This window comes from Mustela lutreola, chromosome 3 (genome assembly GCF_030435805.1).
Source record: "Mustela lutreola isolate mMusLut2 chromosome 3, mMusLut2.pri, whole genome shotgun sequence".
Classification (NCBI taxonomy): Eukaryota; Metazoa; Chordata; class Mammalia; order Carnivora; family Mustelidae; genus Mustela; species Mustela lutreola.
In genome coordinates, this window is record NC_081292.1 from 15,366,159 (window position 1) to 15,394,148 (window position 27,990).

General features: G+C 40.4%; 1 protein-coding gene across 2 annotated transcripts in view; it reads right to left on the bottom strand.

Annotated features, from left to right (window-relative positions):
• NSMCE2 (NSE2 (MMS21) homolog, SMC5-SMC6 complex SUMO ligase) overlaps positions 1–27,990 on the bottom strand; it is a 214,161-nt gene that overhangs the window by 137,280 nt on the left and 48,891 nt on the right. For both annotated transcript variants that reach the window (XM_059165640.1, XM_059165639.1), the window contains exon 4: positions 10,793–10,946. In XM_059165640.1, the coding sequence (XP_059021623.1) occupies positions 10,793–10,946 (154 nt within the window). The remainder of the gene's footprint in view (positions 1–10,792; positions 10,947–27,990) is intronic.

Below are 27,990 nucleotides of genomic sequence, written 5' to 3' on the forward strand. Positions count from 1 at the left end.
ATATTTTAGAGGCCCACACAGCGAATAGCTGGAGGTCCGTAGCATATGCACCCTTATACCTGCTCATGATGAATAGATTTCCCCAGACACAGGATGGTTCGGTATGTGAACAGCGCTGTTCCAGACACTTCCCTCTCTGCTTCCCTATCAAGAAAAGGTTGCCAAAACCAATATTGTAGCGAAAAGTGTTTTGTTACCTTATCAACATGTTTTTTGGTTCACACCCTTGTCAATGAATATTAATCACTTGATAGTCTAGCAACTTTATCCTTCACTTAATCTCTTAACACTTAAACAAAATGAGTAAAACACTCTAAGCTTGCTCCCTTGCACTTGAAAATTTATGCCAATTCCTAATAACATAAAATGTAATCCTTTAAAATTAAAAATTATTGAAGTAAATGCCTTTAAGCAAGCTAAAAAAGATCAGGTAATAATGCATGGGGAGCACCTTCCAGTTTATAAATCACTTTCACTTTTCATTTTAAAATATGATTTCATCCTTATACAACTCTGTGGGCTAGAAAGCATTATTGCTATTACATTACCCATACTTTACAGAAAAGTAAAATTCCATTGATTTGATCAAAACCACAAACTATTACTTGGTTGTGTAAGAATCTGAACTTATATTTTGATTCTAAATTCTAAATCTTTCCACGTGTTGAACAGTTTCTGCTCTTAACACTGTTATCAACATACTTAGCTGATGAGACAAATGAGTTTAAAAGTTATTAAGAAAGTAGGATTCCATGACTAATCCAAACTTTAACAAATATAAGAACAGTACTTAAATACAACAAATACACAAATATGACATTATTAAGGCTATCCATTATGCCTATGAAGATACCATTCAGAGCTATTAGGAATATGAGTATTACAAATACAAGCAGACAGCTAGGTGCCAAAGAGTAGACTGTAAACTCTATGAGAACAGGGACTTATACATTTTGCTCACTGAGGTATGCTCAGCATACTCAATAAATACTCACTAAATGAATGAAAATGAAATAACATGCAATATAAAACTGAGGCTCTCAGACACAGAAGAATAAAGTTAATTTATATTCAAGCCCAAGAGACCAAGTGTAATCTAATTCATTAGGTAATTCCTGAGTAACCTATAGGTAGATGCCTAGAACTACACTGTGCACAGATGGCTCTTCCCTTGTAGGTGACCAGCTACATGAGATCTGGAATTACAAGCGAGATCTGTATCCTCTAGAGTGCCTGGTGAGACAACTTTTAATAGATTCCCCAGTCCTAAAGTGGTGCCTGATGCATTTTTAATAAATTTCCAAGGGACCCTGCTGCAGGGGTGGGGAGCACACTGGGAGAATAACTGCTGTGCACCATCTACAATGTTTTTTGAATTAAAGAATAAATGTAAGAGATATATGTTCATGTAAGAAAAACATGAACAAAGATAAAAAATTTACATATAAAAGGAACTTCGTGCTCAACATCACTGGTCATTAGAAAAACATCAATTAAATCCATAATGAGACATCACTACATACTTAAGTAGAATGGCTAAAATTAAAAACAAAACAAAAAATAAATAGATAACCCAAGTGCTGGTGAGGATGCTGGGCAACTACAACTGTCACCACACTGCTGACGGCCATACGGGGCCATGTGCCATATTGGAAAAGAGTCTGTCAGTTTCTCGAAAGTAAAACATATACTCACCGTACTAGCTGGCAATCCCACTCATCCAAGAGAAATGAAAACTTATATTCACTTTAATATGTGCCCATGAGTGTCTAGAACAGCTTGATTTATAATGGCCCTGAGCTGGAAACAACTGAAAAGTCCTTCAGATGGTGAATGGATAAACTATGGTATATCCATACAGCGAAATACTACCCACAACATACAACACAATGAACTACTGGTATGAACAACACTGTGGATGGATCTCAAATGCATTCTGCTCAGTGAAAGAAGCCACTTAAATAGCTACATGCTGTATGATCCCATGTATGCAACATTCTGGAAAAGTCAAAACTATACTGAGAAAAAAATAAAAACACAAACCAGTCACTGACGGGGCTAAAAATGGGGGGAGGGTCGACTACAAAGGGCCGGCTATTATATACATCTTACTAGTATAAAACTGAAATCATTGCAACCTCAGGAGTTAATGACTTGACGAGATAATTATTTTCTTAAGTATGATGCACGTCATCCCCAGGACACATGATTTGATTTTCCTACTCCCAGGTTCAGATTGCTTTCTGAGCACGGATGGTATCACACTCTCTCAAAATAAGCCACCAGGAGAGAAACACCCATGGCTCACAGTTTGTGTTTAAACTTGCTGCTGACTCATTTTGCCCTTGATAACTGAACCTTTCTCTCCTAATAACTTTAATGATAGCCATCTCTCCTCCTAGAGCTTCCCCTTTCCTCAGGAATATCTGTTAGCCTTGCGACCTCCTGACTGTGAGACACTGGGTAAATATGTCATCTCCGGGATTCAGTCTACTAAAAACAGAGCCTGCATTTTTCATCCATTCTGCTCTCACACGTGGATGTCGTGAAGATTGGGAGAGATGATGTACGGGCATGGGATTACTGTTGTTACACTTGAAATAAATTTCATGGAATCTGTTCTAAACTTGTAAGAACAATAAACACCCTACTCCTCTCTGCCATAACATAGCAACTATTCACACCGGAAATGGAATTCTTAGTCACTGTTTCCTGAATGTATTGCCAAAACCATGGGATCTGGCGAAGCCGGACCCGGTTTTGAGTCTCAAGCTGTAACACACTTTGTGAGCTCAAGGAAACCACTTACCTTCTGTGAGTCTCACTTCAAGCACATGTTTCTTTAGGGGATACTTTGAAGGCACTAGGAAGCACACACAGATAAGCTACTATATAACGTGCAGTACGATTCCTACTCTCTGGCCTCTACACGGAAATGACCAAGCAAAAGATTCACTCTCAGCCAGATGAAGCAGATTCCCCCAGTGTCATCAAAGAAACATCAATCCGGATCTATGGCCTGGGAGATTTAAACGAACTGTTCACTCCTCAAGAGTCTTATGGGCAATCAGGTCTTCAAGAGATGAATGAAATGCTTGAATGGAGAGAAAAGAAGACCAAATAGGTGTGTTTTAAAGGTGTGGTATGCAAGGAAAAGAATGTGAGCTCTGATGTCTCCCCAACCTGGGTCTGAATTTCAGCATATATAATGAGCTTAGGCAAGTTATATCACCTTTATCTGCATATTTTCTCATCTATCAGGTGGGTATAGTTATCTTGTAGTATTGTGAGAAATCAACAGTAATGTACATAAAGTAAGCAGGTATCATACCTTGTGTGTAGGCAGGCACTCAAACAACTCAAGCAATGCTTGTAGTCATGCATTAATTCAACAAGCACTCTAAGTATCCTACATTCTAGATACTTACTATATGAAGTGCAGCTATCACTTTTAGTATTTCCCAAAAGGACTGGGACAAATCTAAGGTGAAGGCAGAGCAGGTGGTGTCTTTACTGCTTCATTTAAAGGGCATTTCTCACTGCCAAACAGCTCCCTGATAGCTTAATGCCTTGATTAAAACACCACACCCAAAATGATCTAATTGGAATTAACCTTTTTTCTTTTTTTCTTCTTCACTTACTCAATTATTTATTTGGTACTGTGAATCTGCCTTAATATGTAAAAATTCTTAGGAGGTAACAACTTTATTAAATAGAAAAGGTGGGATAGCTACACCTGTCTCTAATGCTCTCTTTTTATCCCGGCCATCTCCTGTCTTCTGGCTCCACTGTTTTCTGGTTTGGTAACACTGGGCATGTCACTCACCCTCTCTGAAGCTGCTTCATCATGAAGATGGGAACGGTACCATTTAGCCTTACTGAGGCGAGTAAGAATGGATGGGGAAGAGCAGCCAAATGGGTGGGAAACACAAAGAAAGCAGAAGGGAGGAAAGACATACAGAAAGGAGTCAGACACACTGACTCAGAGAAGAGGAAGAGGGAGGGAGACAGACACACCGGAATAAAAAATCTACAGAGGAGAGAAATCTCACTCAGTGAGCATAACCCCTTAGGTTAGGGATGTAACCTGGCCTGAAAAAGTCAATCTCTGTTGTGAAACTTAATGGTTTTTGGCATTTCCCAACAATTAATGGTCACCCAGCAAGTAAACAGCGACGGCTTGATCATCATCATCAAGGAAAACATGAAAATCAACCGAGGGCCACAGAGATGATAAAACTGTCTGCAGAAGAGCCAGCAAACTTATGATTTTATTAAATTCTTTAATGTTCTAAGCTGTCACACTTAAAGTGAGCCATACTTACTTCTTCCTATGGTGATGCTACCGTGCCACTGAAAACCATGTATTACTATACATACCATGCATGCGTACCAACATGTAAAGGGTTATACACACAACATCACTTATGTTGAATACTTGAGCAATTGAAAGATTTTCAAAGAATATAAATTGCTAACCTTTGCTGATTTTAGATCCCAAACTTACAAATGCTAATTTTCTTCTTCTTCTTTCCTTTATTAATGATGTATGAGTTTTATCATCAGAATGCCTTAACTAGGTTCTCACCCTCTTTTTCTAGTTGAGTAATTCTGTTCTATAAATATTAACCAAACTCTGATTATATGAAGAACAAAAGGAATACAGGGGAGATTATGAAACCATTCCTGCCTTGAAGGGGCCTGGGCTTTTGGTTAATTGCAGGCCAGCAATGCACACTGTTTGGACAGACAGTTATATCATATGACAAAGAGATTTATGCGTTGAAGAGTATCAGGATCAAGTCAGGTTGCTCAACACTTTGCCCAGTTGAAATACACTCAACATATGTCCAGGCACAGCCAAACATTCTCCCTCTTGGCACCACCTGTGCTTCTTCCTCATCTTTCCTTCCAGGTTACAACACTCACACACGGTCTCCATCAACCTTCGAAGGTGCCAGTCTCCTCTATAACCCTGCGGCTCACCTGCGTCTAGGTAAGGGGCTCCCACACTCAGCCCCTCACCACAAAAATCTCTATCGGCTTTGCAAGAGAACCCACTCCCAAATGACGTGAAATGCACAACCTGGCCTTAGTCTGGAGTTTCTTGAAAGCAAGACCACCCCTTTCTCTGAAGAAATCATACTCTACTGATAACTGGCAGTATTCTCATCAAGTGCCTACAAAGGTACTGACCAAAGCGGTATTATGAGAAAGTAAAACTAAAGGTCACAGACTGACAGTTTTGTTTGCATAGAGTTTTAAAAATCTAGTAATGGAAAAATCAAGCAGCTAGAATCTGGGTTTCCCTAAAGAACCCGAACAACTGTCTGGCCACAGTGGGTCCACACCTATGCACAGCAGCAACGGACAGGCATGGGTGGCAGGTGTCTCCTTTAGACAAGGGATAAGTTCTTAAGTACACGACAGTCCTCCTGAAGACTCTTGAGATAATCAAGGACCTGTGCCCTAGATCAGCCTGGAGTTCAAGGTAACCAAAACATCAAAGTCCCTACCCTTGTGGAACTACACTGTGGTTTTTGAATGGATGCTGAAGGAAAGGGACAGCAACCCACTAGGCATAGTTCAGTGAAGGTGTTCCAAAGTTCCAGAGGTGCTCCCAATTTAATGACCCAAGGAAATCCTTCTGGGAAGCGAATGGCCACTCCCTAGTCTATCAGTTTTGACATTTAAATGAAGTGTGTTTAAAGTGAAGGTACAGAGTTGATTCATGAGTCCAGATAATTATGAAATCACAGTATAAAGTGTCACCATGACTGACAATGATTTCTAAGTTCACTTGTGGATCCGGTTATCTCCATATCTTATATCCTACATATCTCCTATGTGACCTAAATACACTGTACAAATTTCTGGTGAATGTACTCAGATTAGCAAATTTGCATTAAAAAAATGCTCACCTTTAAGCATTTAAATGTATCAAAAGAATTACATTTGATCTTAGATTATTTTAATACTAAAGATCACAGATTCAATTGATTGTATTTTTGATCATGAAGTGAAGCCCTTATATTTCAAAGGTTTCTAAATGTCATCCAATTATTGTCTAATGTCCTCAATTTCCGCCTTGCTGACCTACACTAAAACTACTCATGCTGCTAATTACATAATAGGTGAATGAATAAAGGACAGAAGAAAGGTTGCTTGATGACTTGAGCAAGTGTCCATACAGGTCTAGTTGTACATTCTGATTAAGTTTTCCTGGTGCTAAAGTGCAGGAAACCGTAGGCTGGAGTAGTGAAGACAGTTAAATAGTCAAGGAAGAGAGAAATTACCTGACCATATTGTTTAGATAAATTAAAATCACTTTACCCAAGAAAGTAGGGTTATTATGTCTGCCTTGAACCAAAGGCAGTTGGGTTCACAACTTGGGTTCGTTAAGAGCATGATTCCCATTTAGGGAAATGGAATCCTTTTTTTGGGGAACTGTTCCCTAACTCAATTATCATCACCACCACCAAGTGTAAAAATTACCCTCAATCAATCTTGATTTGTATGCCTCCGAGAATCTTGATTTGTATGCCTCTGGGCAAGAAAAATGGGCACTGGCAGGCAAACCAGGCTACACATTCAGTGACTCGAACCCAGGTCTCCTGGCTGCTAAGCTCATAATCTTTCCACTATGCTTTACAGGCCCCTTCTCAGTAACAAGAATCAGGAATCTAATACAAGCTTTCAGAATCTAAAACAGAAGATCCACTGTTTCATTTGATTTTGGTAATAATTTTATGAAGCTGGAACTACACAATATCTCTAATATATAGCACAATGGGTCCCCAGATATGGTATTTATAGAAAAATTATTGAAAAAAAATTTATAGAAAAAAAAATTTATAGAAAAAGTTAAACAAACAACAACCCAAACCAAAAACCTGCCCTCGTTCTGACTGTGGTTTAGACCAGGAGTCAGTAAACTATTCCAAGAAGTTGTATCTAATGCCTGGTAGTATCCAAAGTCATAAATAACTACTAAAAAAATTACTGTGTGCAACTTAAGTATGTTACCTTTTGTGTAATGCTATCTTTAAATGAGTACAGCGGGCCTGTTATGTTATATTCTAGGGACAGCAAATACCAGATATTTGTAGTATCCCTGCTCTTTCCCACCATAATCCTTCCACACACTCTTTCCTGCTGGGCCTGAATCCAGCCTCTGACTCTTTCTGAACATATAGCTCCACACGGCCCCTAGCAATTGATTGGCAATGTTAGTGACAAATAAAGGCTGCATTTTCCCATTCTGACTCTCTCCTACGTTGTAGAACAGCTGTTTCTTGCATTTTTCTTTGGTTTTGATCTGTTGTTATTAATGGTTCTCACATTTTTTCATCTATGTATATATAGTCTTTTCCAAATACAGGGACTCTGCCTTTTACTGATCTTAGAGCACCAAATGCAATGATTCATAGACAGCAGTCAACTCAGAGTGTTCTGAATGTACCTAAGACAGATGTATAGTATTTATGGAAAAATCTAAAGTTAAAAAAAAAAAAAAACCCACAACCCTCCCCCCACAAAATGTCCTTGTTTCTGATTATGGTTTACGCCAAAGGTCAGTAACTTTCTTTCTGTAAAGAGCCAGGCAACAAATATTAAAAGCTTTGTTTGCCAGATGGTCTCTCATATAACGACTCAACTCGGCCATGACAGCATAAAGCACACACAGAAATGTGGAAACGAATGAGTGTCTCCATTCCAATAAAACTTTATTTTGAAATCTGAATTTTATGGAATTTTCACACATCACAAAATATTATCCTTCTCTTAACTTTTCTCCAGACAATTTAAAAATGGAAAAACACCATTCTTGGCTTTCAGGCCACAGAGAAACAGGAGGCAGGCTGCACTTGGCCCACAGGCTGTAGTTTACTGATCTCTAGTCTAAATTTGTGGTTCTCAAAATGAGAACTTCGGGTGGTCTGCAAGATCCTTTCAGCAAGTCCAACTACGCATGTGTGCGGCCAGAATTTCTCTGTAGACTTGAAGCAAAACAATGCGCCACAACAGACCGAGTGCAGAAGCAAATATGAGGATCCAGCTGCCTTCTATTAAGCCAGAAATTGAAGGGATTTGCAAAAATGGAAAACAATGTCACACTTCTCCCTAATTTTTCCTTATGTTTAGAAAATACATAGTTGTATTTCATAATCCTCTTTATGGTAACACGTATGGGGCTTACTACTGATTTTTTTAAATGGATTAATAATATTTTTGAAATTTCTGTTTTTATTTCTAATGTGATAAATGTCAAGAGCTACAACCCACGTAAACAAAAGCTCTCTGGAGGCCTCCGTAAATTTTAAAAATGTAAAGCGATCCTGAGACCCGAGAGTTCAAGAGAGCCAGCTGCCGAGCCACAGCTGAGTTAACTTAACTCCTTTAACTTAACTGGGCTTGTAGGCCCCTTCCGCACACCACCTGATTTCAGTCTCCATCTTGCCTCCCCCCTCTCCCCGCCCAGTCAAGGAGCTTCGTCGAGTGTCTGTGACTGGATTCTGATTTGGCAAAATTTAATCCCATGCAATTTATGTTTGTGTAAATAAAGTTGGGGAGAGCATGGTGGTGCTTTTCATGAAAAAACCCTTCAGATTTGTGGAGTCGCCAAAATTGATTCAACCTTTGCTTTGCCAAAATAGGCAACTAGAAGCAAGAATCTCTCCCTGGCTTGTAGTTTCCAATCATTTTTTTAAAAAAAATTAATTAATTAATTAAAATAAATAATAATTCCTCACCTTCAGGATATATCTCAAAACAAACATTCACTGGCTCCTGTATAAATCCTAGTCCCTCCGACGTGGCCTCACAAGAACTGTGGGCTCCCGATAACAATCAGCATCCTAACAGCGGCATCCCATCTAAAGCAATAAAATCCAGTAGACATGGTGCTAGTTTGACGGTACTAGTAACGCACTTTACTTGCATTTTGCATGTAAAGTATATGTGCCTTATAGAGCATTTAAGGAGGGTATTGATATTGTGCTTGTTCTGTCATTTGCGATTTAAAAACTTTTTAAGAGAGTGTTTTAGGAGAAACAAAAAGGGAAAATCGTCTTAATTCCAGTGTTAACATATATAAGGAAATCCTACATAAGGAAGCATTTCTTTCGGTATAAATTTACTTTGTCATAAAGTTTAACTGTCTATCCAAATGATGCACAATACCGCCGGCCTGGGGAAACCACCTCCACCCCTCCACCCCTGACCATTTTAGAGAGAATTTAAGAAATAATAACCATGATTCCTATATTTGTCATTTTGTTGAATTACGTACCTTTCATAAGAAAGTATTCCCTCGTGAGTATATAATTCTAAAAGTCTTTTTAGCTTTCTCTTATGGAATAATAACTTCATAAACAATAACAAAGGCAGAAGAAATTCATATTTTTAGATATTTATCCGTCAATCTGTATTATCAAATATCTAAAAAAGATCAAGAATTACGGTCGTATGCTAAATCTGCCATAATCTGTCATTATTGGCTCTACGCAGAAAAACAAAATACATTTAGCTGTTCCGACCCACACCCAAACTGAAATTCACTCGCACCTTTAAGATCAGGAAGACACTAGTAAATTATAACATTACCTGTTTGAGGGATTATTAACCAAGTGAGGGGATCATGCAATTTATAGTAGAAGGATTCTGGTAGCTATGATGGCCAAACAACAACAACAAAAAAAAAACAGACAAAAACATGGAGAAAATGCTTACTGTTAAATCCACGTAAAAGCAAAAGTCTCATCATGATTGCAAAACATTCCAAATTGTGAAACTTAAGTTACTTGTAAAATAGACAAAAGTAGAGCTGCTTCCTCAGTCATTTTTTGAGACCTCAGCATCAATTTAAGGAAAATGCTTATATTTAAAAGAAAGCTTATTTCAAAATGTGAATCCTTCCACTAAGTACAAATAAGGACAAGAAGGAAATTCACATCTCCTACGACAGTGCTCCTCCATGTGTATGTGAATGAAGACAATAGGAAACTGAAGTTTACAAACAAGTCATTCACTTCACAATCCAATTCTTTAAGGAATGAGACTTGGGAGCCTAGAAGAATGACAACCTGTGCTAATGTAAAAAGGCCCCAAATTACATAAAGCTGTTACGTGGATTATGCAGAAAGAGGAGGAAAAGAAAGGATGGATGTACTTCACTGTGTAGAAAAGATCTACTTCTGTCAGATACCGTCCACAAATTTTTTTTGTATAATGGGTTATTTTTCCCAATCTCATTTTTAAATCAAAATTATGTTGGACTCACAATCACAGTCTCATGGAATTTATGCTATCACAAAAGACAGAGGGATCGAGAGGATCCCAGTCCGTATTTGAGAAGAAAAAACCTAGTTTGAGAAAACACTGCCACTACTACTCCAAAACAGCAAAACTAGAATTCAAAGTGGTTCTTTTAAAAGCATGGCACAGCAGTTTAAAATCTGAAATACACCATTGCTATTTTAATAAAATAGTTCCGTTTTGATGTCCCAATTCCCCTCCCCAGCAGCGGGACAACACAGTGTCACTTTGTTGGAGCTGCTGGGGAATTTTCTTAGCACTTTGTGGAAACTGTTGGCTTTCAGAAATGGACAGGCTGATTTGAACCAAAAGTTAGACAAAATACAGAATTGCAACAACAATAAAAAGCAATTCAGAAACAGAATCAAGCCAAGCAGATAGGCAAACTTTATAAAATCAGTCTTCTGGGGCTGTTTATCAGGTCATTTCCCTAATTTCAAAAAGCCAAACCAAAAAGCAAAGCATGCAGACTTACATTGCTTCTTTAGTTCCTTCAGCTGCTGTTTAAACTGTACAAATTTTGCATTATTTTGGAAGTCTGCATCACAATTCTTATTCTGTAAAGCCAAAAATTTCTTCTCCACTAATAATTTAAGATCTGGTATTTTTTCTGGACGTTCTTCTTTTACCTAAGGAAGACAATACAATTATCTCAGTTAAATGTTACCATGATACCATTTTGTAACATTATTTTTATCTCATTTCACACAAATAAAAATACAGTGAGGTAGAAAACAGAATCCCAACAGAACCAGTGAGGCTGAGACTTATTCCAGAACAGGCTGATGGTAAACAGTTGGGGGAGCCATTCATCCCGTCCACTCACCGTTTGCTTATTACACCCTCGCCCGGTGCCCTACTAACTTGCAATCTTCTGACGACTACTAGGGAAAACTCTCACACCAGTGCAACTCTGTGCCCTCCAACTTCACCGGAACTTGAGCCTCATGGCTTCCTCCTTTTTTGCCAGGTCTGCTCAGTCCCCCTACCTACTCCCCAAGCACTGATTCCAGCCTTCATGCTGCTCCGTTCTCCTCTGTTCTCTCTCTGCCCCAGTGGGGGAGAGTGGCTCAGACTTCATGAAGAAGTTGAGGCTTTAAACTTCACTTTCACCATCTGCTGACACAACTAGGAGTAAGTGTCACCCTGTTCTGTTCAAAGCTAAACTCTCAATCTACATTCCTTTTGTTCCTCCCAATATTTTTTTTTTATAAAACTTTCCAACACGTGGCAAAGTTGAAAGAATTGCACTTTGCCATTCACCTACCTCCCAGATGCCACAAAGAACACTTGGCTCTGTTTTCTTTATCACCGTTATCTGTTCTAGCTCTCTGTTTTTCTTTCTATCCTCAATCCTGCTTTCAAGTTCATTCTTAATTCCATCTTCTTCATCTGTCAGAACTTTGCCCTCTAGAAGCTTTTCCCCCCAAAACCTCTAAATTAGCTCTTTATTCCCAAATTTAACAACAAACAACTTCCTCTAATCCCTGCCCATTCCCCTCAGTTCTTTTGTCTTTATAGTCCAGCTCCTTGGAAAAAAAAATCATCTGTATCCACTGTTTCCACTTTCTCAACCTCCAGCTGCTCTCAGGCTGCTGCCTCCCCACCCCCACACCACTTCGGTCTGATTGCTGCTCTTCCTCAGGCCTTCATATTTGGCCCCTTGAATCACTGGCCTTTCCCTGATGCTCCTGCCACCAAGCAAAATTCACCCAACTTTCCCTCATGTCCCAACACGCCTTGGACTTTTAGCACAGCCCCCGTAATAGACAACTGCATTTATTTTTACATGTTCCTTTCCCCTAATAAAATGCACTCTTTGAAAAATGTGTGATTTATCACTGCGGGGCATGTAGTAGGTAGTATTTGATGTATGTACTCGATATATTTCAAGCGAATTAATCTTACATGCTCCAAATGTACTTACCCACTAAAACCCCACAACTGATCACCTGACCATCATGAGGAGAGTACACAATGCAATTTCTCAGCTGGAAGACAACTTAGAGTTCATCCAACCTTGATCTCTACCTTCTTCAGTCTCATAAATACATACAATTATGTAGTAAGAATTAAATGGCTTGTTTACTATAATCCAGTTGGTTGGAGGCAACATTAAGACTGTAAGACAGACACAGAAAATTCTTGCTTTGGGTTCCAGTCAATGGGATATACTCTGACGTCTCTGAATCTGAGTATCAATACATATGAAGTCAAAAGAGTACCTGCAATTTAGTTTCAATCACCCTCTGTCATGGAAAAAAGAATTATAGAATCTTCATTTGTTTAACTGCTATGGATTTTAATTAGTTAAGTCAAAAATCAAAATTAAGCATGAAACCAAAGTGCCTAATGTACTGTGTGTAGAAACTGACTGCCTTCTCATCGTACGGATGATATTCAACTAGTGCTGGATCCATCATCAAAGAGACTTGTGAAAAATATGGAGAGGCTTTAATGACACGTCTTGTATATAATTAAAAATTCAAAATAAGTCCTGTAAGGCTAAAGAACCAATAAAGCTCAGTTTGGAAAAGAGAAAGTAGAGAGGCAATTTAATAATGCCTCATGTCTCAAGAAGAAGAGCAGTTATACATGGTGACTAGTGATCCTCCACCTCTACCACAGATAGAACAAGACAAAACAAGTTCAAGATCGTAGCATGAAGTTCAGAGCAGATATAGAAAATAAATTACAAGTTCTCAGAAAAGAATTACAGCCTCTCATTCTGTATTTATAAAATAAAATGGACTCAGATCCACCTGAGATGTTAATGGTGACATTACAGGCAGGTATAAAGGTGAACCTTCTCAAGGTCTTTAATGGGGTTGAAATTATTATTTAATCTGAGGCAATCAGAGCAGAACAGAGCAGATGATCAATATACACAAAAGGTCTTTTCTAATAAAGTCTCTAACCCACTCAACACATTTAATTTCCCTAGCTTCAGTACCACCACTGCTGAGGAGCTGGCTAGAACATGGGGGCGGAGGAAATGGAGAGGGACAGGCATTTTGAGGTTGGCGATATGGTAACCCGAAACAGGACTAGAATACACCAGATATTCATGATAATAAACCTGAATAAACCAGATGTAGGGATTCAGAACACTTCTATCCCCCAAGGCCAGAACCTCAAAAGAACTGCTGGGAAGCACGTAACATTCACTGCAGCAAATATCTTCTCTGGAAATGTGATGCTGAGGTTGGCACAACTGTGTACCGCAGAGAGAACTTACTGTACTCGAGCTATCAAAACGCGAGCCCGGAAAATATTAAACTCCTTATCTGTTTAAAATCAATGCAATAAATGGGGATTAATGATATTTCAAATGGAATCTTGCTTTGTATCTTTAATTGAAATAAGATACATAATCCCAAAATGGGAAGGAAAAAACCCAGTCTTTAGGTAGCTGATCATAAGTGCTATCTGGTCCGAAAAAGACAAGGACAGCCCTCTAGCCGCAGGACAAATTTAAAATACTTCCAAGAAACCTGAGATTAGAGGAGAGATTTTATTGGATCCTTGGTCCATCCCTTTCCTAAGGAAAAAGTCCCTAGACACAGAACTTAAAACCTAAATGAATTAAAAGACACAGGGTGTATGAGTTTGCTAAGGCTGTCACAACAATATAAGCCACCACAGACTAGGAGGCTTAACCAGTAGAAAATATTTCCTTAACAGACATGGGGGTTGGGAGTCATTGGCTTGTCAATGGCCATCTTCTTCTTAAGTCCTTACATGGTATTCCTTCTATGTGTCTGTGTCCGAATTCCCCTTTCTTAGAAGGACAGCAGTCTAGTGGATCGAGGTCCATCCAATGACTTCATTTTAACTTAAAATGAAACCTCTTTAAAAACCTTATCTCCAAAACAGTCTCATTCTAAGGTACTGGGGATCAGGACTTCAACATATGAATTTGGGGGGAATACAATTGAGCACATACACTGGGTTACTAAATTTATGAAACAGGATTTTTTAAAATAAGGATTTATTTATTTATTTGACAGAGAGAGAGAGTGTAAGCATGCACCTGGAGGCAGGAAGGCGGACATGGGGCTTGATCTCACGACCCTGAGATCATGTACTGAGGAGGTATCAAGCGTTGGATACTTAACCAACTGAACCACCCAGGCGCCCCTAAACAGGATTAAAAACAACAACAACAATAAAAAAAAAACAGCTCATAGATTACTCATCTTTACACCACTATAAATTAAAAATGACAAACTATCAGGAAGGGAACTTAGCAGATATCATACTTACATAATGGGACTCTGATACTGCCCTTGGGGGAGAAAGGTCAGGTTTTTATGCACCACCCACTTACCCATCCAGTATTCAGTGAGTACCTTCCATGGGCTAAGCACTGTAGCTAAATAGGAGAGAAGCCAGAAAAGTCGATCAGGAGAAAATGGTGAATAGCTTTGAAAGTGAGACCTGACCAACAGGCAGCAGGAAAGACCCTAAAAAATTCTAGGAGTAAAGTAAGAATAGCATGAGAAATTTTTAAAAATTAATTCCTAAAGTTAAAGCATGTAAAGATGTCCTTCAGACAAGAAAGGAGAAAGAAGTTATTGCTGTAGGTTAACTAAGGACAGAGGTGCTGGCAATTTGACCAAATTGTAATGCCATTTAAAAAAAATTTTTGTATTTATTTGACAGAAAGAGAGCACATGAGAGCACAAGTAGGAAGAGCAGCAGGGAGAGAGGGAGAAGCAGGTTTCCTGCTGAGCAGGGAGCCTAACGTGGGCTGGATCCCACGACCCCAGGACCAACACCTGAACCGAAGGCAGACGCCTAACCAACTGTGCCACCCAGGTGCCCTGTCATGCCATTTTTAAAATAGAAAGGCCAAGTCTTTTTGTAAGGAGGACAAGGGACTGTGGATGACTCCAGGATGTTTAATAGTTAATATGGGCTACTAAGCAAACTATACTTTCTTAAGGAAAGAAGGGTGCAATCGTGAATGTCTGTCAAAGTGGAGAGATCCAGTATGCAGCAGGAAAGACATTTAAAATGAGACCAGAACAGAAAGAAGAGAGATGCAAAAAGAACTCTAAAAGAAGCAAAAACAAACAAACAAAAACAAACAATAAGCAACAAGAACAAAAAAACCAACCAGGTGTGAGGAATGCCACAGAAGAAAGAAAATGAGAAAATTTCCTTAACAGAGGTGATTGTCCTTTAGGAAAATGATGCAAGAGAGCTCAGTAAGATAAGGTCTAAAAGGAGACTGGACTTGGTTACTAGGTACTCTGTACACTGCAGTGGAACAACTAACTTGTCTCAACCCACCAGCCTGTGAAGCTTCTCTCAGGCAAGGACTATTTGCCTGGTGTCTAGTGTACTTCCTGTTGTAAAGCAGATGCTCCAAAGATGTTGATGAACGAGTGAACTACGGGGCAGCCAAATAATATTGTATTGAGATGAGAGAAGAGATTAAGGGAGTTCTGTGGTAACAGATGAAGAAAGTTTGGCAGCAAAGGAAGAGAGACTTGGGAGTAGATCATGGGAAAGCGCTGAAGAGCCTCGTTTACTTGCACAGAGGACAAAAGCAGCTTGAAATCAAGGTGACATAATGGAGGAAAAAGAACATGGAACCAGGAATCAGACAGATCTGAAACCAACCTGTATATGGATCTCGGGACAATCCTTCCAGGTTTGGGATTTCTCTGATCTCTTAATTAGGATTCAAGAACACCCACTTCAGTGTTGTGAAGACCTCATTAAATCGTGTTTGTGTTTCACTTTGGCATGTAGTGGATGTTCAAACTGTTATATTCTTTTCCTTTTGCCTTTAGCTTGTAGCCTTGAACGTGCTTGTGGACTAAGAAGGAGCTAGTGGGGAAACAAATCACAAACACGAAGAGAAAGCGAGTCACAGATTTCATTTGAGAAAATCATTCTCTAGAGCAAAAACTAGAGAGGAAGGAAGACCAGCTGGGAAAGCACAACAGTCTTTACCAGGTGTCAAAAATGCCTGCAGGGCTGGACAAAGATCTGAGGAAACCCCCAATAAGAGGACAACAGGAAGTGGTGAGAGCATGGTAAAGCAGACAGTACAAGCCCCAGGTGAGAGGAAGCTGCTACACAGCGCACATGACTGTGGCCGCGTGAGAGAGCAAGTCCAAGCTTTTAAAGAAAAATCAGACATACAGATTTTTCGGTGGCATGTTTTCTAGTTTTTAAATACATCAGCCTAAAGCCGATGGCTTTGAAACTTCTATTTAATACAAAGGAGGTATTTTAAGACATAAAATTAAAAGTACTTCTGTGATCCACAATATTTGGGGGTCCAGTACAACTCCCAGATTTCTACTTGAGGGATGAAATATGGTCCTTTCAAGCAGGGCAGAGAATAGTGGGAAAAAATAACAAAAAGCAGAGGAGAAAGTAAAGGATTCCATTCTGATGTGCTAACCCAAAGCATTTATGATGAAAAACTTGGGCTCTACACCTGGGATTAAAAATGAGGCCCTGCTAACTGAATGGCCTTGGGAAAGTTACTAAATGCATCTAACCTTAGTTTCCTCACTTACAAGTTTAGAAAATGCCAATAGTATTTGCCTCGCCAGTGTTGCTGAGAAAAATAGATGGAATGAAGCAACAAAGCACCAAGCGGTCGACCACACAGAATATTAGACAATGAAGAGCTGTCACTGTTGCTGTCATTGCACACTTATCTTTGGGGTGCCTGGATATACAGGTCTGCAGCTCAGCAGCCTGACAGGGAAACATCCACATGGAGGAATCACTGTGTAGATTTTAGTAGAAACCACAGAAATGAATGGGTTTACCAAGAAGACTAGAAACCAAAAGGACCAAGGCAGGAACTATGGAGAATACCACATCCATAGGGCAGCTAGAGGAGTCTAGAAAGAAGGACAAGTGTTAAGAAGACAAGCAAAAGAAAATACCCCAAAAGTCCCGGAAGGAATTTCAAGATCTGTCAGATGCTACAGAGAAGTCAAGCTACATAGGGATTGAGAAGTGTGCAATGGATGTGGGGACTGGGTCTTTGGGGACTTTAGCAAAAGCAGAGATACAAAGTGCTGACTTCGAAATATCCAGACCTTGTTCAATTAATTGTTTCAACAAGATGTAGCAATTTAATAGGGGGAAAAAAACACACACACAAACACCCCCAAAGTCCCATAGGCCTCCAACTAACTCTTCAGTTTCAGCTCAAAATCACTCACGAATGTTTAGCTCCATTGAATGGGGTTCAACGCTCCTATGACTGCAGTATTTCTCTATGTCAGCAAGGAGAAGGCAATCAATGAGCTATCAACAACTAACATAGAACCAGATGGCTCTTTGTCTTTAAAGAAGTTGATTGTTTTAGAGCAACTGATAATGGTTGAAACAAACAGCAGAATTTAGTCCTTAACCATGTCATTTTCAACATGCTTTAACATAAAGTTTTAAATATTACAACACATCCGATTTCTTTCAAACAGTATTGTATATATACGCAATTACTCAAAGTATTTTATTTTATTGCCTGAGGGCAAAGTCAAGGTCGTCTTCTTCTCCTCCTCCAATTATCATTATTGCCTTATAGCTATCATTTCACTGGGAGGGGAGATCACAGGAGCTAAGGATATTAATGGGCTGAGTCATTCACACACTTTGAATCATGTGAGAATCTAGTATAAAATTAGTCATTCTTGTAACTAAACCAAAACTCAGATAGATTTACTCTCTAAAACAGCCACTGTTACATGTTTGGCTCCCAAAAAAACACATACCTAATGATTTACATTTTAGAAATCACACAGCCTTTAGAAGTTTATTATGGGCACACCACAGTGATAAGCAATTTGCTATGCGTTCTGCTCAGGACACTAAGTGTTCGAAGGTCTAACTCGCACTCAACTTGATCTAAGGCTACGGGACCCGCTTTCATGCTGGGAATCCAGTGAGAATTACCTGGATTGGTTCTAGAACATTCATTCAACAAATATTTGCTAAGTACCAACTGGGTACCAGGCATTATGCTAAGCACTGAGCCATTTATGGAAGTTGGCCCATACTTATGACACAGCACCAACCTAACTGGTCATGCACAAGGTAAATTTATATAGGCCAACACTGTCTCCACCTTTATATAGAAAAAAGCTTGGTAAAGTTTTTATTGAAAGACATGTCCAGGCCAAGGATCATTATGCTTTCACTGGGTATAACATAACTGCATGTACACATGGAGTCACACTAGAAGTCCCACAGAGTTTACTATACTGTCTTTGCCCTGTTTAAAACACACACACACACACACACACACACACGCGCGCGCGCGCGTATGTGAGATATATATATATATATATATTACACTAATGATGACCAGCATGGATTATAGCCTTCAGCTCACAGCAGTTTCTGTTGTCAATTGCACAATCTGCAATGAACTCTGTTGGACCCAATTATTTGTAGTTGAGTGAGTTTCCTAGCGCCATTATTTAGTTTGACTTCTGACAAAACACTTAAGAGAGAATACTTCCTTGTTGAGCATTATGACACATCGAATGGACTTCATAGTTTGCCAAGGTGTTGCAATACACCATTATGAAGCAGCTGCCTACCAGACATGGAAACACCTCTCGTCCTTCAAGGCTTTCAGAAAAATTTTGAAAATAAACTTAAACATGTGTGAGAGTGCTGTTGGTCTAGTTCTAATGGACCAGTCCTGCTAGAATAGATAGTTGCCCAACAGATGGCAGTTGAATGAGGCAACTTGCCGCGTATGTGCATCTGTTACTAAACATTTATTCTGTTGAAAATTACTCCAATGAATTTCTCATGGCACCATTCCTCCTATAAGATTATGACCAACAGGAATCACTTATTTACACAGACTACAGCATTAGATTCCCATATGGGGGGCACTGGGGAATCAACCTACTGATTTTTGCCTCTTGAGCTTTTTTTTTACTTTTTATTTTTTGCTTTATTTTGTTTTGACAGAATTCATGGAAACAGGCACTATTTATTCATTCATCTGTTCAGTAAATATTTACTGAATGCCTACCACACGCAGGCACTGAGCGAGGCATTGGATATGTGACAGTGACAATGTCCACCCTGCTGTTCTCATGGGGTTTAGGATCTAGTGAAGGGAACCAGCATTATCCAAACAGTCAAATACAATATCACCAACTGTGGTTAGTGCTGTGAAGGAAATGTATCGGATGCTAGGAGAGCATGTACAACATTAATATTGAGGACATCATTTCATAGGCAATCTTTTGAAGCACTGTTCAATTTAAACACAGGGCACACTGATGGGAGGGTAAGAGGAGGCTGATTATTGTTATTCACAAACAGTGTACTTGCAGGGCACCTTTCATGGGGGTGGTTCAAAGCTTTATACATACAAGTATCATTATCCCAGTTTTAAAGATGTGAGGAACGGGCAGTTAATAGTAGTTAAGCATCTTGTCCAAGGACACACTGAGTCAATGATCAATGATCTGAACTCATCTGAATCTCCTTTCAACTTAATTTTGCTTGCTTGTGCCTCCAAGTAATAACTCAGAACGAATTTTTATACTCTATCTTCATTTTAGGAAGACATACTTGATTGCACGCATGTATCCTCAAATCTTTAATGTTCATCTGGCCACTTATTCTGAATCTGAAATTGCCTTTCTTGTCTGCCATGCCTCTGTCATCCATAGGATTTCTAAATGCCTTATTTATCTTTATGGTATTTCAGTCAAGATCTTGCTTTGAAAAAAGTACAGCAATGGGTTGATGCTAATGGGATTTTCTGATCTTACCAAGTACCCCATTATCCAGAAAGATGATCTTCCAGAATGCTAAATCATTTGCTTGAAATTCAGTTAATGCCCCACAGGATGCCTGTAACCAGTGAATAATATAGGACATTCTTTCTCCAGTAGCCAGAAAACATGGGCCAGGAAGCAAGGGACAAGTACATCTCATCTCCCTGTCTTCACACCTAATGACCAACTTGCATTCCCCCACCCTGACCCCCTCCTCCCCCCGCAATGGTTGCAACTTTAGTTCTGCTGGTTGAACAGTCTTCAGTACCCAAGAAAAGAATGATTTCACCAAGGGACTCAACAAAGCCTCCACTGATTTGGAAGCTTAAACTGCAACCTAACAATTTTGAGCTCCTCATGACATTGAAGAGACAGATGAAAAATGAGGTTACTGAACTGGTTGGAGCTATGAATTTTGATTATCAAGGGTAAAGAGGATGGCTGCTCCAGAGTGAGAAAAGGGAGGTGTGTGTCAGGGATGTGAAACACCTCCTGGGTTTGCCATTTCTAATAGTAAAAGATAATGGAAGTCAGAAATAACTCCATAGAGACAGGACCATCAAGAACACAGATACCCCAGGAATGAATGTCGAGGTGTTCCAGTCAGATAAAAACCTACAAGTCAGCTGAGAGCTGGCTGAGGGCAAAGAGAGCATAGAACGAGTAGTAGAGAAAAGGAATTAAAAATACCAACTATGGGGTCAGGATCAATGGCAACAGCTAAGACAGAAGTAATCCTTGCATGTGTCTTCTTATGTTTGACATACATATTTATGGTCTTACCTAATTTCTCTCTTTCCTCTTCTAATATTTTTTAAAAAGTTATAGCACCATAATAACAAACAAACATAATAAGCAAACCAAAAAAAGTGGGCATGGCACAAATATCCTGGCATTGGCAACAGTAACTAGTAAGATGTTTGAGCATTCCACCATTCGGGGGGAAAGACAAGCAAGTGATGAGATGAGAGAGAACTGCAACAGGTTAGTAGGATGCATTTTGTTATTATTCCTGCTGTTTGCAAATTTAAGTCTGGAAGAAAAGTATATTCAGAGGTTGAGCAGCCAAGCTCACTGGTCTAGAACCTTTTGAACATTCTTCCTATGTTTGGGGAGTCTCCGACCTTAAGAGAGACGCCTCACTGGGGTAGAACCAGAAACTGGCTTTCTCCGCCTCCCTTGCAGCAGGAACACAGGCATCATGTTGGCCCTGGGCCTGGAACTTCAATTCTTGAGAAAGACATGAGGAGCTACAATGTAGAAAGTGCCAGCAGACCTTGGAACCAGATTACCAGGAGATTTGACCTTCAAATCTCAGCTCTGCCTCCCACTAGCTGTGTGATCTTGGGCAAGTTACTTAACCACTCAGCCACTCTACCCAGGCCAGAGGGCGTTGTGAATATTGAATGAGTTAATATGTTTAAAGAATTTGGAGTGTTGAAATTCAAATACAGAAGCCACTAGCCACTTGTAGGTTTTGTTTTTGTTTTTTTAAATTTACTTATTTTAGAGGGTAGGAGGGAGGGAAGCGGAGGGAAGAAGAGAGAGAGAGAGAAAGAATCCTCAAACAGATGCCAATACAGGGTTTGATCCCAGGAACCTGAGATCATGACCTGACCCGAAATCAAGAGTTAACTGTCCCAGCCACCCAGGTGCCCCCACATGTGGCTATTTAAAACTAAGTTAAAATTAAAAATTTTTAAATTCAGTTCCTCAGTCACACTGTCACATTTCAAATGCCAGTAGCCAGTGGCTACTTTTCTGGATAGCGCAGATGTAGAACACTCCTACTTGCGGCAGGAAGCACTACCAGAAAGTGATTACTTACAAAATACTTCTGGGCCCTAAGAAGCACCGTTACCAGTCTTGTTATCACCACACGGCTGTCGCTGCTGATACTTTATAGTACGCCCCCAGAACTTATTTCTGATATCTTGAAGTTTGTACATTTCACCACCTCCAAGTAATCCCCCTACCCTCCACCCCTCTCTTCCGTGTTATTATTACTACAAAAGCAAGGTAAATATTCAGCTGAATTTAAGGTCTGGGGGAGGAGATGGACAGTGAAAAGCAACTAAATGTCACTGGATAAGAATCGGCAGCAGTACCAGGAGCAGCAACTGCTCTTAATTCGTACTTTATTACGGGCAAAGTACTGAGCTAAGCACTTCGCAGGACTTGTTTTAGTTAATCCCCTCTCCAAACACACAACCTAAGAAGTGAGCAAGAACACATCCCTACATTACAAATTGGGAAATTGAGGCTGAGGAGTGGTCTAACTCCGAGTAGTCCTAGAGCCCGCTGGGGGCTCGGGTTCACTACATTTGCAGGTCTGTTCAACTCCCAAGTCTATGACTTAACTACTACCCTAGACCTCACCGAATAGTTACTGTGTGCCCACTGGGGCCGTGCACTGCTCCAGATGCTGCAAAACAGTAGCAAACTAAAGAGCCCAAGTCCCTGACCTCACGGAGTTTACATCTAGTTGAGAAAATCAGTACCGAAATAATAAAATAATTAACCAGAAGATAATGAGTGCTATGGAGAACAATTACACAGGGTGGGGTAGGTGAGCTCACCTCTGATGGACAGTCAGGGAAGGCTTCACTGAGAAAACAACGTTTGAACAGAGACCTGAAGCGAAGAGCAGATGAGGTGAGAAGTAAGGGTGGATGGAGGGTGCGACAGGTCAAAGAGGCCAGTGTGTGACCTTTAACCCTCATTCTGAGAGAGATGGGAAGGTTTGGGCAGGAGTGAGAAGATCTGATTTTCTGTTTAAAGGATCACTCTGGCTGTTATGAGAAGGATAGATTTTAGGGAGGAAGGGCAGAAGCAGAGACCAAGGAGAAGCAGGCCACTGCAGTCATCTACACAAGGGTAACGGTGCTGTGGATTAGGGTGACAGCAGCAGACAAGTCAGAGGCGGTCACATTCTAGGTACAAACAATAGGGTTTACTGATGGGCTGGATATGGGTTGTGAAACAAGGAAGAAGCCCAGGACAACTCTGATTTTGCCCTGACTGAATGAAATAGCATAGTTGCCATATTCTGAGGTGGACACGTCTGGAGAAACAGCTGGTTTGGGAGAAAAAAAAAAATTAAGAGTTTCGTTTTAGAAGGTTGAAATGTGCAATGCTGGCAGGAAGGAAATGAAGTGGAAATGGGAAGACAGTTGTGTATGTGAGACCTGGCTCTGGAGAGAAGGCATGGGTACAGCTACAAAAGCTATGAAAAATGATTAAGTGCACAGTGTTAGAAGAGCACACGAGAGTAACACACTTGGCGGACAGAGATCGGGCCGTGTCAGGGAGGACGGTTAAAAAGGAGCCATGCTAAGTCCGTCAAGGATAGGAAGGTGCTAGCTATTTCCAAGTGGGAGAAGAGCACCCCCAGTAAAAAGAACAATGGGTACTGAGGCCAGAGACAGGAGAACATTCTAAGAACTGGCATAAAAGAATGGTGAAAGTGAGATTAGGGAGTTAAGCAGGGGTATATACCAGGTAAAGACGTTTGAATTTAATCTTGAGTATTAAGGAATAACTGAAGAAGGTAAAGTTGTGGGAAGAGTGGGTAAAATCACGAAAATTTGTAATTTAGAAAGATCACATGGCCTACTAGACAGAAAACACTGGAAGGGAGCAAACGCTAAGCAAACGCACCATGGGAGACTCAAGGCCCAAGATGGGGATGAGGCCGGTGAACTCGCCTGAGAGTCGGTCAGGTCTGGAGAAGGAGCACATGCCGGGAGGAGCCCAGAGGAGGAAGCAGGACCACCAACTTGCTGGTGCAAGAAGCTGAGCCGATGATATCACCATTTACGAAGTTCTAGCACCCCACCCACGCGGAAAAGTTCTCCCTGACGCCTACTGAATTTAAGGAGCACATGCAAGCGCGGATGTCAGCAGGATGCCTGGACAGGCGTCAACAGCCTCGGCGGCACGAAGACAGGGATTCAAGTCACAAGCGTAGAAGCGTAGAAGCGATCTCTCGAGAGGAGAGTGCAGTGTGGGATGAGTGGCTGAAGAACAAGTAGGAATACAAAGATTTAGGGGACGGAGAGATGTAAGGAGGGCTCACCAAGGAGACATGGAGAAGTGGCCAGCAGCTAGAAGGAAAAACGGACACGTGTTGTCGTAAATGGAACTTAACACTTCGGGAGGGGGTGATCGATAGTAGAGAAGTCAAACAAGAAAATGACCGAACGACAGCCACTGAGCTTCTCACAGGGCGAGTTACCTCGGGCAAGGCCCGGAACTGTCAGCCTCCGCTTCCTCACTTCCCTAAGAATGTTCGTTACCCGCCCCGCAGGCTGGCGTGAGGAGCCACCGGAGCGCAGAGAAAGTGCCAGGAGGGCGTCAGGCACACTCGGCACTAAAAAATGCTCTGTATTTCCTGCCACACATGGCAGACAGGTCACGGTAACAGGAAGCTGAGGTGGGAAGCATGAACCCGTGGAACCAGTGACCATGAAGTACCCTGTCCAGTTTGAAAAAGAGCAAGAGGCAGAAAAGAACGAGTCTTTTCCCTTTTCTTCCACCCTCTCCCAATGCCTCTCTTCTCCCTCCTTCCAAAGGCAGCTGGGTATACAGTCATTCCCACGAGCCTGTCAAAGGGACTTGCTAAGTTTATTGTAGAGTCTACACAAAGAACCGTGTTTTTGTAGCCTTTTCCCACAGTCCTCACGAATCTGCGATCTGGAGGCTGTGCTCTTCAGAAGGGCAGCTTAAAGTCACCAGCGGTCCACACACAGACAAACATCCCACAGAAATGAAGTCTATCAAGTCGTGATTTCAAAAATCCTTCTAACAGTTTTTGAAATGATAAGCGAGGTAATGCTTATCAAATGAAACATTCTAACTACATGATTAAGGAGACCTTTGAACAACCGAACGGACTTTCAGGTTGGTTTCGACACAGAGACGTTTCCCAGATGGCATATGCTTTCCCATCAGGGATTAAGGTTCTACCCCTCCTCACTCTCACCACCTCGGAGACATGGGGGCAGGTGGAACTGAGAAAACTGTCCCCCAAACTTGCATTTCTAATGTAAGAAAAATTTTGTTCTACATAAAAGAGTTCACAGATTTTTTCCCCATACTACAACCATTCCCATCCTATTTCTTTCACGGCCTCTTTGCTTTGGGATTGACTTTGTAATTCTTTCAGTGCAACTCTCAATACATGACCTTTTATTATGACCTTCCCTACCTGCTTATTCTGTGTTACATCCATCAAACTCAAGATTCCTGGAAAAGCCCTAATTACTGAGGATCTCCATTTTCTTACACACATTTAGATGAACTTCCCGTTTCTATACAACTCAGCGGTGGTTGGTGATACAGGGCTATCTGGTGGTAAGGAGGCCCTCTGCTTTACAATCAGAACAGTGGAAGAAGTGTTCCTTGCTCTACTGTTTGTGTGAGTGTGTAGAGGGGGGATAGCAGGAAGAGGGATATACATACTTGGTGTTAGCTCTCCTGAAGAAAGCACACTTGAGAGGAGAATGGTGAATGCTAAGTTTCATGGAAGGACTTTCTTTCTAGGCACTGGGAACTGAGAAGACCAGCCTTTATGACAGCTGGTACCATTGGGCAGTCAGAGCATCTCGTCATGTTCTGTGTCTTCTTTGGTCTTCCAGTCATACCCTCTGTGAACCAGAGGATCTTAATAACCGAAGAACAAATTCACCATTTCTATTATCATCTAAAAGAAAGGGAAAATGCTAGTTGTTTTTTCCCTTCTGTTCCCTCTGAGTATCCATCAGAAAACCCATCCAGTATGACTGAAGGAACTATAAAGAAGGCAAAATACCCATTTCAGAAATACTACATTTTTCCCTCTAAGTCTATAACCTCTAACATTCTTAATTACCTCAAAGATTCTGCTAAACAGGACGTCTGACTTCAAATTCCTTCTCTTTATACCATTATTACATAACTACAGCATGGAATGAGGGCGGTCCCTGGATATGAAGCTGGATCTTTCCTTCAGTTATCACATCTCACCCAATACAATAAAGACTATGGAATTACGAATACTCCAGTAGTGCATTAATGCTCCTTACCCTTACGGGTTCCATTCACTCCCGTCCAGCAGCCTATCACATTCTCTGATGCTGCCTTCTCTATAATTAATATGGCCTCCTAATGCTTGAAATTACTTCCCACTACTACAGCTATCAAATTACCTTTTGCCTTCCAATTCATCCCTTACGAGAAAGGTTTCGCGACTAAATGAAAATGAAGTCCATCCATCACAAACCTAATCAGAACACCACTCAACCCAGGAAAATTAAAACAATAACCAAGACAAAACCAGTCAGATGCTTCATAGTCTACATAAAACTTTTTAAAACAATTTACATAATTTAATTCTCATTGCCCAGAGAGATTAAATAAGTTCCTTGAAACCTAACAGGGGGCAGAACTGAGTACAGGGTAGCCACCAAGCCTAGAAACGCAGATAATGCTATTTCATAATGCAGTGTCATATTATATAATTAAGCCATGTATTGTGTGCGCACTTACATTCCCAGACTTGGTGGCCACCCTGTAAAACCCAGATCTTCTAGCCATAACTTACTTCTATCAACTCTCCAACATGTTTGACTCCAAAAGTGCTAAAGAAAGGAGCAGTCAATGGAAAATAACCCCTGATACTGAGATGATATTTAAACATTTATAAACCAGCTTTCATATTCTGTTTTCCAATTTAATTTCACAGCAACCTTGTGCATGGAGACTAAAAGAGGCAATTAATATTTTCTAAGTGCCTACTATGTGAAACCTCACTTCCTGTGAAGGCATGAAGCACTTTACTTACATTATCTCATTTAATCCTTGTAACAGCCCTCCGATGTGTCACCCTTGTTTTACAGGTAAGGAAACTGAGGATTTTCAGGAAGACAAGTCCCTAACCCAGGCCCCACGGTTACCCAGTGGAGAAGCAAGGATGGGGGGCCTTCTGATTCCAACTGCAGTGTTCTTTCCTCTACCCCAGTGAATATTCCTTACGTGTCCCATAAAATGTCACACACTGAACATGGAGAGACTTCTCCCTCAGGGCTTCTGAAATAATTAATCATGAACAAATCTATATCTGGCAAGAGAAAAACAAGTTACTCAACCTGAATTAACGAAGCACAACAGAACGAGCGCTGGAGAGATGTGGGCTGGGTATACTTTTGTTACGGGAAGGACTGAATATTTTAATAATGTAAACATAAAGCATCAATAAAAAACTGGGGGAAAAAGATTTACTTCATTTTTATTTCAAATCCTTAAAATTCCTTCATATTCACACTAGAGCCACTTTTAAATTATAACACAGACAAATCAGAAGGGTCAATACTGGGCTCTCTAAAGTTTTCTTTTTTTCTGATAAAACAGTTACATATAACAATATTCTTTTACAAGCAGTTCTTTATTACTAACAGAGTCCCCCTCCCCCTCCTTATGCAAGTCAAATCAATGTGAAGAGTCACTTTTTGTTTAGACTAAATGTCCCAAACCTTTACCTTTGGGCAACTAGTAATAAGACATGTGGTTAAGATCAGAAGCATAAGGGACACTAGACAAAAGCATTCTTCCTCCCAAATGAAATCTACAACTCAAAGTAAACTAAGTGAACTCCATCTGTCTTGAGGCATGACAATAGCCTTGAATTACAGGTTAAAACACCAAGTTTCAGAAGCACCTGGCTGGCTTAGTCAAAGGAGCACTGGCTCTTTATCTTGGGATCCTGAGTTTGGGCCCCGCATGCCATATAAAGACTACTTAAATAAAACTTAAAAAAAAAAAAAAAAAAAACCCACAAACAAAAACACTGAGATTCAGAATAACCTCTTGAGAATAACCATGTGACCTGAGCGAGTCCCTTAACCTC